This window comes from Carassius auratus, chromosome 27 (assembly GCF_003368295.1).
Source record: "Carassius auratus strain Wakin chromosome 27, ASM336829v1, whole genome shotgun sequence".
NCBI classification, from domain to species: Eukaryota; Metazoa; Chordata; class Actinopteri; order Cypriniformes; family Cyprinidae; genus Carassius; species Carassius auratus.
Window position 1 is genome coordinate 12093717 of NC_039269.1, and position 11638 is coordinate 12105354.

Below are 11638 nucleotides of genomic sequence, written 5' to 3' on the forward strand. Positions count from 1 at the left end.
TATAATATGAACTTAATATTAATTAATATTTGATTATATATATTTTTATTCAAATTTATATGTATAATGATAAACATCTTTTCTGTATTGTTGTTTTTGTTTTGGCTTTGTATAGCTTTAAAACATAAAATGCTATGTTATCAAAAGACATGCAATACTATAAGGGTTTTTACTTAAAGCTTTCATGAAGAAATTCTCTGAGTGTACATCCCATATTTACTGACTCTTTAAAGGCAAATTTCATTCCGATCTCAAGTTTCTTTGATAAAACATTAAAGACTTTTGCACTGCACAGTCCTGGTTTATAGCATTATTACACTTTTTGCAGAATGTTATATTCTGTCTCTGGGGTCTGTAGGGTAAAGAAGTTGCGGGAGACACTGGTGGCTGTGCAGCAGCTTGATAAGAACATGAGCAGTCTGCGCTCATGGCTGGCAAACATTGAGACTGAACTCTCACGACCCATCGTCTATGAAACCTGTGACTCACATGAGATCCAAAGAAAACTTAACCAGCAACAGGTAACGCACACACACACACACAGAAAAGGCATTAATTTACATATGGTTGCATAAAAGTCTGTCAGTATAGTAAGTCTTACGAAAACTGGTATTAAATCTATGAAAGTAAAATAGGAGTTGAAAAGCCCTGTAAGAACTTGACTTCATCTGGCTTAGTCACTGACCCACTTACTGTTTCAGTATAATAATATATCCTCACTTTACCCAGCAACAGCCAGCACATATCAACCTCTATCTGCGTCTGAGACAAATTATCAGTGTAAGAAGCAATGTTAGTCAAACATTTTTTAGAACTGATGATGCCACAAGATTAAACAAATTTGTAGAGAAATGCATGACCTCTGCCTAATAAACTGAAATGAAATGCCTAGAAACTAGCAAAAAATGATCAAAATGTCATATGTCGTGAGAAGCTCAGTGTAAGTCTGCTATCTCTGTGCAGGATCTGCAGCGTGACATTGAGAAGCATAGCACGGGTGTGGCCTCAGTGCTGAACCTGTGTGAGGTGCTGCTGCACGACTGTGACGCCTGTGCCACAGAGACCGAGTGTGAATCCATCCAGCAGGCCACACGCAGCCTCGATCGCCGGTGGAGAAACATCTGTGCTGTTGCCATGGAGAGGAGGCTGAAGTGAGTGTGTTGGGGTTTCATTTAGAAGTAAATTGATGTGTTGGAAAATGTATACATTGGTCTCTGTGTAAAAGTACACTGCTGTTCAAAAGTTTGGGGTGAGTGGAGTGGAGTGGCAACAATTTCCCCTCTGCGCTCCAAGCATTCAATAATCACTCCACTTCAGGTTCAATATTTCCTGCTCCTCGATCCACTGAGCAGAAATGCTGCTCCATGATGAAATTCACAGATTAAGTAATTTAGTATGTTTTGAAATATTACAAAGTACTATTCAGAACTTTTTACGATGTTAATATTAAACAAAAAATAAATACACTATACTAGAAGAAAAGTTTTGACATGGTTTACTGGAATACAACATTTAAACAACGTCTATATTAAAGGACTGTTTAACTCCGAGATTAACTTCCTGTACAATAAGCAGATCAAGTTTTAAAACATGATTTTACCCAATCAATATTGAGTATCCACATGCTAGAAGCAAACATGCTCCCACTCCTCTCCGCTCTCATACTCTGTTTGGGGTCAGTAAGAGTTTTAAAAAGGAAAGTAGTCTTATTCAGTAAGGATACTCCCAACAAAATGATCAAAAGTGACAACCGTTTTCTACATTTTTTTTAATTATTTTGGTCTTCCTTGAGCACCAAATCAGCATGTTAAAATGATATCTGAAGAATCATTGACACTAAAGACAGGAGTAATGGCTGCTGAAAATTCAGCTTTGCCATCACAGTAGATATGCAGCATAAGAGACTTCTTTGAAAAACATTTTTAAAAATCCCAAAGGTTTGAGCTGTATATGCTAATGAAGACTGCAGTTCATGAAAGTTGATAATGAGCTATTTAGTATAGTTAAAGTATGTGTTTGAAACTCACCGTATGTGTTTTTGCAGGATTGAGGAGACGTGGAGGTTGTGGCAGAAGTTTCTGGATGATTACTCCCGTTTTGAAGAGTGGCTGAAAGTGTCAGAGAGGACAGCAGCTCTGCCCAACTCTTCTGGAGTGCTGTACACCGTTGCTAAAGAGGAGCTGAAGAAGTTTGAGGTACTCCGAGATCCACAGAGAGAGTTAATAAGGTTGAGGCAGTGAGTCAAGAGGATAATGATGAATAGGGCCTGAAAACAAAAAAAGTAACAAGAATACTATTGGGAAATAAAAAAAGGATCACTTATGACATCTATTGTCAAAAGTCCAGTCTACTTCAACCTTTAGTCTTTTACAATTTGTAAAATTTCGTTGTTGACTGAAACAAATGCTAAACCATTATTTCTTTTAAACATGCTCTTCACTTTTACCAGTTTGTGAATTTAAGATTTTTTTGCATCACAGGCATTTCAGAGACAGGTACAGGAGTGTCTGACCCAACTAGAGCTGATCAATAAGCAGTATCGAAGGCTAGCACGTGAGAACCGCACAGACTCATCCTGCCATCTACGACAAATGGTGCATGATGGGAACCGGCGCTGGGATATTCTCCAGAGGAGAGTAGCTGCCATCTTGCGCCGACTCAAGGTGATATATTATATGTATTATACACACTACCGTTCAATAGTTTGGGGTCAGTAAGTTCTTTTTAAAGAACAAAAATTATATATAAATATATATATATAGATAGATAGATAGATAGATATATACATACATATATACAGCATGGATACATTGAATTGATCAAAAGTGGCAGTAAAGACATTTATTGTTACAAAAGATTTCTATTTCAAATAAATGCTGTTGTTTAGAACTTTTTATCCATCCAAAAATTCAGAAAAACAAAACATACATTACAGTTTTCACAAAAATATTAAGCAGTACAAGTATTTTCAACGCTGATAATAATAGGTAATGATTAGAATGATAAGTAATGCATATTAGAATGATTTCTAAAGAATCATGTGACACTGAAGACTGAAGTAATAACTTACCCTTTATATACTTATATATTCAGAACCTAAACTACATAAAGCAGCAGCATGATTGATTGACTTGTTACTCTTTTGTCCGGCAGCATTTCATTGGTCAGAGAGAGGAGTTTGAAACAGCCCGGGATGGTATTCTGGTATGGCTGACTGAGATGGACCTGCAGCTCACCAACATCGAGCATTTCTCAGAGTGTGACGTTCAGGCCAAGATCAAACAACTAAAGGTCAGGGCTGTGTGAGCATACATCAATAATTAACATTTAAAAAAAATATAAACATGTAAGTGCTATAGCCTTGTGAGGAGCACTGTCCTTATACTGTCATGTCAAAATAAATGCAAGACAGGTAGATGTTTAAGAAATATGTGGTGAATTTGAATATTCATCATAGCCAAATAGCTTTATACCTTGACAATTCACTAACATGCATGATATTTATGTGACCCTGGACCACAAAATCAGTCTTAAGGACTATACATAATCTGAAAGCTGATCGATAAAATGACCCGTACAAATTTTTTTTATTTTTTTGCTATTGCTAAAAATATATCCCAGCGACTTAAGACTGGTTTTGAGCTCCAGGGTCGCATATTTTAGACCTGGGTATTGCTGACACAAAATTATTTTTACTTGTTCTGTAGATCATTTACTTTTAAATTTTATTCAGAATTACTTTTCACTTTACTTGTGAACACTTGTGCATTCCAGGCATTCCAGCAGGAGATCGTTCTGAACACGGGTAAGATGGAGAGTGTGTTTGGGCAGGGGGAGGTGCTGATGGAGAAGAGTGAGCCTCTGGATGCTGCTGTCATAGAGGAGGAGCTGGATGAGCTGCAGAGATACTCTAGGGAGGTGTTCGGTCGGGTGGAGCGCTACTACAGGAAACTCACACGCCTGCCGGTAAGACACACAAATTCAGACATGCAAGCACACTTGTTTATATCTCAGCTTTTGCTTTGCTTGTGTAAGTGTGGTTGTTACTTTTATGGTACCTCCCATTCACAGCTAACCGATGATGAGTGTGAAGGCTCAGATCGTGAATTCGAGTCAGGTGACCTCTCAGACCTTCAGTGGGGTGAGGATGGTGCTATGTCCCAGACTTCTAGCAGACCACCTTCAGCTGGGACTGTTCCTATTCACACAAACGGCTCCGGCCGGGACACCCCTGCCAGTGTAGACTCCATCCCTCTAGAATGGGACCACGACTATGACCTGGACCCCATGGGCCATTCCATGTCTGCACAACAGGGCAGACAAAAAGATGAGGATGAGGAGTTACTGTGTTTGGCCACTGCAGCACTTACAGGTGAGTGTTTGCTTGACCTGAAGGATGTTCATGAGATAATTCTCCAGCTGAGTGTCCATCACCCTGAGAAAGTCTTCTCCGTAAACTGTTGGTATGCTTTGTTGTGTATCTCTTTTTCCACAGACGTAGTGATTCCTGAGAGCCCTGAAGCTTATATAAAACTAACAGAAAACACATTGAGGTCCTCCTCTGGTAGGCAATATGTGGTGGCATGCTAAATTAATGCTTATCTACACTGCATGCTATCATATTGCATGAACTGCATGATTGCATGAATTCTAAAAACAAAAAATGCATGGCAAATATTCTGACAGATCTGGACTACTAAGATCCAACTTTAAATTTGTTCTAAAATCAAACAATGCCAATCGTCATTGAATGTGAAAACAATTAAGTTTTAAAGCACTTTCAAAAGAGAATTGAGTTGAGAATTTGATGGAAAAAGAGATGTGTAGTCCAGTGGAAATAACCACATGTATGCCACAAGGTACACTGTTAGGACAAGACCACTTCATGGATCAGTTTTACAAGTGCCATTTCATTCCAACATACAACAGTCAACACTGACATTAATACCTTTTTATATTTTGTTTTATAATTCACTGTTATAACTGAAAATGTTACATAAAACAAATGAGTTGTCTGCATAATATTCAAATTCCATTTTTAGCGAATAACGTGATTAAAAATTCACGTTTTAAAGCTTTACAAAACTCCTAATCACAGTGTGATCACAGAATGACTATTTCAGAATTATCTTTTTTTAAAAGGTGGTCATGTGACATGTCATGTTAATCTATACATTAATTCCTGCAGGTGAAGCAGTTCGATTATTAGACAATATAATGGACACCAGCCACTACAGCCTCCAGCAGACAGATGGCACTATGGGTGGCCATGACACCTCTCACATGGGCTATGTAAGTAAAGATTCAGTTTAGTCCAGGGGTCAGCTAGTAAGTTTGGCATCGGGCCAAAAAAAAAATTTATCACTAGATGGTGGGCCAGAACATAATCAAAGGATAACTTAAGAAATTAATTGATGAAAAATTAAACTAGAACTGCCTGTGACAGACTGTGCTCTGCCTTCGCTCTGTTTCTAAAGTATCTAAGTTTGTTTGAAATATCACAGTTCTGTTCATAACATATTTATTATGAAATAAAAAATTAAACGTTTCAAAGTGGCTTTTTGGAAAACTAGTGTTCAAACTTTTTTTTTTGAAAACATGGTTGTCATAATTAGGTATAATTGCTGCTTTTTGCAATGTAAATTTAGTTTTTGATGAAAATAACAGTACGTTTTCTTCAATTATTTTACCTATGGATCGATGCATTTCTTACAGTCCGCTGATTCAGATCACAAAGAGAGAGAAAACCTGGTGCTATGGCAAAAGATGACCTCTGACCTGGACGCCATGGAGGCGTGGCTCGGACAGGCTGAGGCGGAGTTAGAAGAACTGAGAAGGAAAGATCTCAGTGCAGATATACACACTATTGAGCAGAGGATTAGAAAACTCCAGGTTTGTGTCGCCTGCTACATATTTGTACATGTGAATTTGTGTTTGTGCATATTTGCTGAGTGATTTAGTAATTGTTTCCTTTCTAATGCTGTTAATTGTCTGCACATCTGACCACAGCTTTTGAAAATCATCACAAATTAGATTTACAGAGCTGTCCTGTTTGTAGCCCTAAAACCCAGATGAGAATTAAAATATTTTAACCATGGATGATAAACATTTCAACATTACCAACAACATAATTGTCACATGAGCTTGTTACACATCTAATCAGGCTGTTTAGTCATGAATCAGTCCCTTATGTGAAGAGGTTCCCTTTAGAATAGCTAATCGCTTTAAAAAAAAAAAAATGTTTTCAATTTTATGGGTAAGGTCTGTGGTTAACACTACTTAAAGGGACATTCCCATTCTACAATATAAATCAAGAATTGCTTTTCTAAAAGCACATTAGAAAAAAACAACAGGACCCCTGGTGAATTAGCCAGTCATTGACATAGTCAACATTTTCTAAATTTCCGTCAAGTCATTATGCTCATGTGACCGAAATCCCCAAAATCACATTGAAAATTTAATTTCTTCTATCTGCTTTATTGCTGAGAGTGCAAATGTACTATTTCATATTACTGTAAATATAATAGTTAACCATGTCCAAGCTGTAAACGGATGCATTGGGTACTGGCAGGTCCATGTGTGGGTTGCTCACATGTCTACACCTAAAGACAAGTCTTGCTCACACACACACACACACACACACACACCCACACATACATTTCAAATTGGGCAGGATGTCAGCAATGGAAACAAACCAGTGGAAATCCACAGCATCCCGCTGACCCACATTCAGAGAGGATCTTGGAGCATCTGATTTCACCAGTTATTTTTACTTGCACACCTAAAACTGAAACACGTGTATACAGTCCAAAGGCTATAAGTGAATCTTCCCTTCAGAACAATTTAACAACAGAGGAGAACCAAAGGCTTGCACCCAACTACACATCATTTCTTGGTAACATAATGCAATCTGTAAAAGGAACACACAAATTTCTAACAATGCTTCACTCTTGTGTCCCAACAGGAGTTAGAGAAGGCAATGGATTCCCATAAGTCCAAAGTACTGTCCATCAACTTAAACAGCGTAACACTACTCCAGTCAGACTCAGAGGAGAGCCAGGATCTACAAGTGAAACTGAAAGAGATGAACTCACGCTGGGATCGACTGGGAAAATCACTTAAGGATTGGAGAACAGCACTTCAGGATGCTCTGATGCAGTGTCAGGTACACACACAGACAGCACCGACATGTACATTACTGGTCAAAAGTCAGTAAGAGGGTTTTTTTTGGGGGGGGGTTAATGTTTTCTCTTGGTTCATGTCTCTTAGTTCATTTCTCTTGGTTCATGTCAAATTAATTTTGATAAATAAGTCGCACCTGACTATAAGTTGCAGGACCAGCCAAAGTATGAAAAAAAAGTGTGACTTATAGTCCGGAAAATACGGTAAATGAAACACGCAGAGGCAGGTATTGTCATTCTCTCACATGTCTTGATTCTCTACAGGAGTTCCATGAGCTGAGTCATGGTCTTCTTCTCTGGCTGGAAAACATCGACCGCCTGAGAAATGAGATTATCCCAATAGCACCAGGGCTAGATCGGCCTACACTTCAAGCTCATTACAGAGCACTAAAGGTACCTGTGAACAGGCCACTGCTTCTATATGGGCTGAATACATATTTTGTCTACTGTTCACCCTATACTGTACGCAGAATAAGAGAGGAAGAATAAAGCAGCTATTCTCATAGTATGTAGACAGTGTTCAGTTGCTTTTTTAACCATCTACTCTACTTTTAAAGTATTTTTTTCATCATTACATTATGCACATTTGAGCTCATCCATTGTCAAAAAAAGTTCTTAAAATTCTCCAAATGTGTAAAAAAATGTATTAGAACACAAACCTTTCATTTTACAAAGTGAAACATCGACACGCTTTTGTCTGCAGCACACCCAGCGGGAGCTGCTGGAGACGGAGCAGAAGGTGGACAGTCTGCAGAAGCTCTCAGGACAGATGCTGGTGCAGGCACATGGCGGCAGGTGTCTGGAGGCCCAGGAGAGGGTGCATGTCATCGGGAACCGTCTGCAACTGCTCCTGAAAGCTGTGGCCACTGACATTGAACTGCTAGAAAACGAACTCCAGGCTTCTGGGAACAGACAGATCGATCTACAAGTACATTCAGTGTTTATTCATCTCTTTACTGACCATTTTTTCAGTTTTAACAGATAAAAAAACAACATTAGACAATGTCCATAATATCAGAATTTCTTGGATCTCCATTTCAAAGCTAATAATCAGATCTTCACCCAACTTACAGGATGCGACCCTCTGGTCTGTTACGGATGACACCGATACTTCTGGATTGGCCAGGCCTGTTTCAGAGGTCAGCGTTTCCACTAAACAACAATCGGTAATGCATCTTCTCTGCTTTTTTTTGATATTATTATGTCCTGCTAAATTGAGGTGGTTGAGCTTGTAACAGGGGAAGATTTTCAAAATGTTGGTTCCAGTATAATATTCCTCATGCCCTGTAAAAATGTTGGTTTGGATGTTTATTTGTGGCTCCGGAAGTACTTTGCTTCCAATGAAATTAATACAAGAAACACTGGCTTTACCTTTAAGACATGCTTAAAATCAAATCAAGCCATACTAAATTTTAATGGATTTTTTTGAAGATGTCTGCTTGTCACCACAAGCTTGGTCTTTTTTTGCTGAACTGAAACATTCTTTCTTTCTTGTACCCCTCCCTCCCTTTTGCTCATTGCACAACAGCTGCGAGGCAAATGTAGTGTGTCAGAAGCAGGATCGTCAGCCAGACTTCCACGTCACAGGTACCTGTCTCTCTCTTTAGAATGCATTGCAGATGATGGAACTCATTTCAGATCAGAACACCAGTTGTTCAGTTCTAGGAAAGGAATATGTTTTGGTTCCTAGTCAAGGATTCTTAGTAATCTTATGTGTTATTTTCCCCAAGAACATAATATTGTGTCTGTCAGTGTTACTTTGTGTGTCCTTTGAACATAAAAGGTTTGAAGAAACTATCTTCAAAATCCTGATGCGTCCATCATCTTTCTCCATTCTAGATGCTACGTGAAAATACTGACATTTATTAGTCATTTCCAAAACCATGTCAATTTTGGTTGCTTTCATTGTTTTTTGGGGTTTTATTTTTTTATGCAAACAATTCTTCGTTATTTTACATTAAATAGATAGAAAGGCCACGAAACGTTAATTTATATATTTTCATATTTAAATGCTTTAAGCATTATGTCATGTTTGTTGTGTCTTCTTAATGAAATATATTATTAAGTATTACAAAATACTCACTTCTGAGTATAAATACTCATGATCTTTATAATAGCACACATATGGAAGTGTGATCTGTCCAAGAACAAAAGATTTAATGTGTGCATTAAACATGGACTTCTGTGAGTTATCATCATATGCAAATACCAAAACAGTGACAGATGTTAAAACTGTTTGCTTTGTTTAAGATTGATGGAGAAAATTCCAAAAATCATGTTTGTGAAAATATTACTTATATATTATTGTATTTATTACAATTTTGAATTAGCATTTACTTTTATGTTTCATTTTAAGTTGATATTTTATCTGTATAGCTTTCATTTTTATTTCAGATTTAACTTTAATAATTTTAGTACATTATTAACTTAAACTTTAGTTAGTTGCCAAGGCAACATTTCTCATTTTCTTTAAAATATTTTTTTACTTTTACTTGACAACAGTTTGAAATAGTTTAGTTGTGGTTTGAGTTAATGATAACAACACTGAGTTAAAAGGATAGCTTTTAAACAAATCACCCTTTCACGTGATAAACTGAATAGTAGACATACTTTGTTGTGAGTAGCACAGATTATTCTTATCTATTCTCATGATGTTTTGTAGGTTGCCCAGCGGTTCTGGCTGCGTTTCGTCTCTCTCTGGTTCCTCCGGGTCACAAGGTGGCGCTGGTGTGGCTCGTTGTCAGCCCTTTCTGCTGCGGGTGCTCAGGGCAGCTCTTCCTCTGCAGCTCCTGCTGCTTCTCATAGTGGGCTTGACCTGTCTGGTGCCCACGACTGAGCAGGATTACAGTTGTACCCATGCAAACAATTTTGCCCGGTCTTTTCATCCCATGCTCCGCTACATGAACGGCCCACCGCCTGTATGAGCAGGAGGACACTTTAGGAATGCCTTCACAGAATGGACTAGTCTTATCCAAAGCTGATTGTACTTGTTCCTGTTCAGTTACTGCTGCTAATTTCATTTTTCACTAAACAGAGTACTATTGAACTCATTGCAATGTAGACTACTGTTGGACAGCCAAACTGGTAAACCTTTTCTGTTCCAAGGAAACCGATGAAAAACTATAGAATTGTATATAATTCTGTACTTAATAGCACTGACATAAGCATAAGGTACTGCACTTATACCGACCAAGAAAATGGCTAAGGAAAGTGTTTTATTTTTATTTTTGTATTATTTAAAACTGTAGAAAAAAAGTTATTTTGAATATTATTTAAATGATATTTTACATGGCATTTCAAATTTTGTTTTTATTTCATGGCATGGAGTTCACTTTTTTTTATTGTCCAGATATGTAAAACAGTCCTTTATGTAGCTCTATGGGAGAAGTGTGCTTTTTATAACATTTATCTACTTACTGTGTTATGACAATGACAGTGTGACAAAAAACATTATGATTGCGATGTCTATTTCTGTATGTACAGTTTACTAATGCTGACAATAAAGACACATCTTTTCATTTAATATATATACATTTTGCTAGTTGCCCATTCAGTATAGTTAAAGTATCATTTTAAAAGTACTTGTTTTTTTTTTTTACTCTTTTTCTTTATAATTATTTCAGCCAAATTAACATTTCCACATTTAGGTCCTTTAAAATGAAAACACACTGTACAAATCATAACATTAAAGTATCAAATTTAATGGCTGATAAGTGCAATGTTTAAGTCTACTGGACTATGACCAAACACATTCACAGATTTGAGGAAAAATATGACAATCTAGTGCAAGACCATGTCAGTTCCTGCATTGAATGTGTACCAGTGATTCTCAATGCTTATAAAAATCAGCATTTACATGTCTGTTGACATGGCCATAAAACCAATTACAGCACTTTAATACAGCAAACCATAGGGTTTAACATTGTCCATATTAACAAACCAACAAGCGAACATCTTTGCTCCAAAAAAAAAAAATTAATACATATTTATATATTTAAAAATAAAGCAGTTATATATATATATATATACACTGCCCTCCATAAGTATTGGAACAGTAAAGACAAAATTGTTCTGTTTGCTGTGGAGTCAATAAATCTGTTAATATGATTAAAAGATGAATATGAGACAAAACTACAGAATGTCATATTTTATTATTGGGTGATTCAACACAAAGATGTTTTTAGAGTTTCATCTCCCTATATGATGAGCAGAAGTATTGGAGCAGTTTCCTCACAGCTCTTTCTAAGTGTTCAGCTGTGTCCTGTTGCATTCGTTCTTCAGATATTAAAAGCAGGGAATGTGTCTCATCAGTTAAATCCATTGCTTCTGCATTCTAAGTCTTGTATTCGATGATGACACACACAAAACAGGATGAAGACAGGAAGCCGACTCTGAAAGAAAAGCAAGCAAATTTGAATGCAAAAAAGAAAAAGAGTGGAAGTCAATTAGTACTATAG

General features: G+C 37.2%; 1 protein-coding gene across 1 annotated transcript in view; it reads left to right on the top strand.

Annotated features, from left to right (window-relative positions):
• The window catches only part of LOC113045513 (nesprin-1-like), a 64260-nt gene extending 53639 nt beyond the window's left edge, over positions 1 to 10621 (top strand). The window contains 16 exon segments of the mRNA XM_026205920.1: positions 359 to 521; positions 964 to 1151; positions 2045 to 2195; positions 2481 to 2663; positions 3154 to 3291; positions 3775 to 3966; positions 4072 to 4372; positions 4496 to 4564; positions 5189 to 5292; positions 5716 to 5892; positions 6965 to 7165; positions 7446 to 7574; positions 7885 to 8109; positions 8255 to 8320; positions 8710 to 8768; positions 9844 to 10621. Coding sequence (XP_026061705.1) covers positions 359 to 521; positions 964 to 1151; positions 2045 to 2195; positions 2481 to 2663; positions 3154 to 3291; positions 3775 to 3966; positions 4072 to 4372; positions 4496 to 4564; positions 5189 to 5292; positions 5716 to 5892; positions 6965 to 7165; positions 7446 to 7574; positions 7885 to 8109; positions 8255 to 8320; positions 8710 to 8768; positions 9844 to 10105 — 2608 coding nt within the window. The 3' untranslated portion in view covers positions 10106 to 10621.
• The last annotated feature ends 1017 nt before the right edge of the window (positions 10622 to 11638 follow it).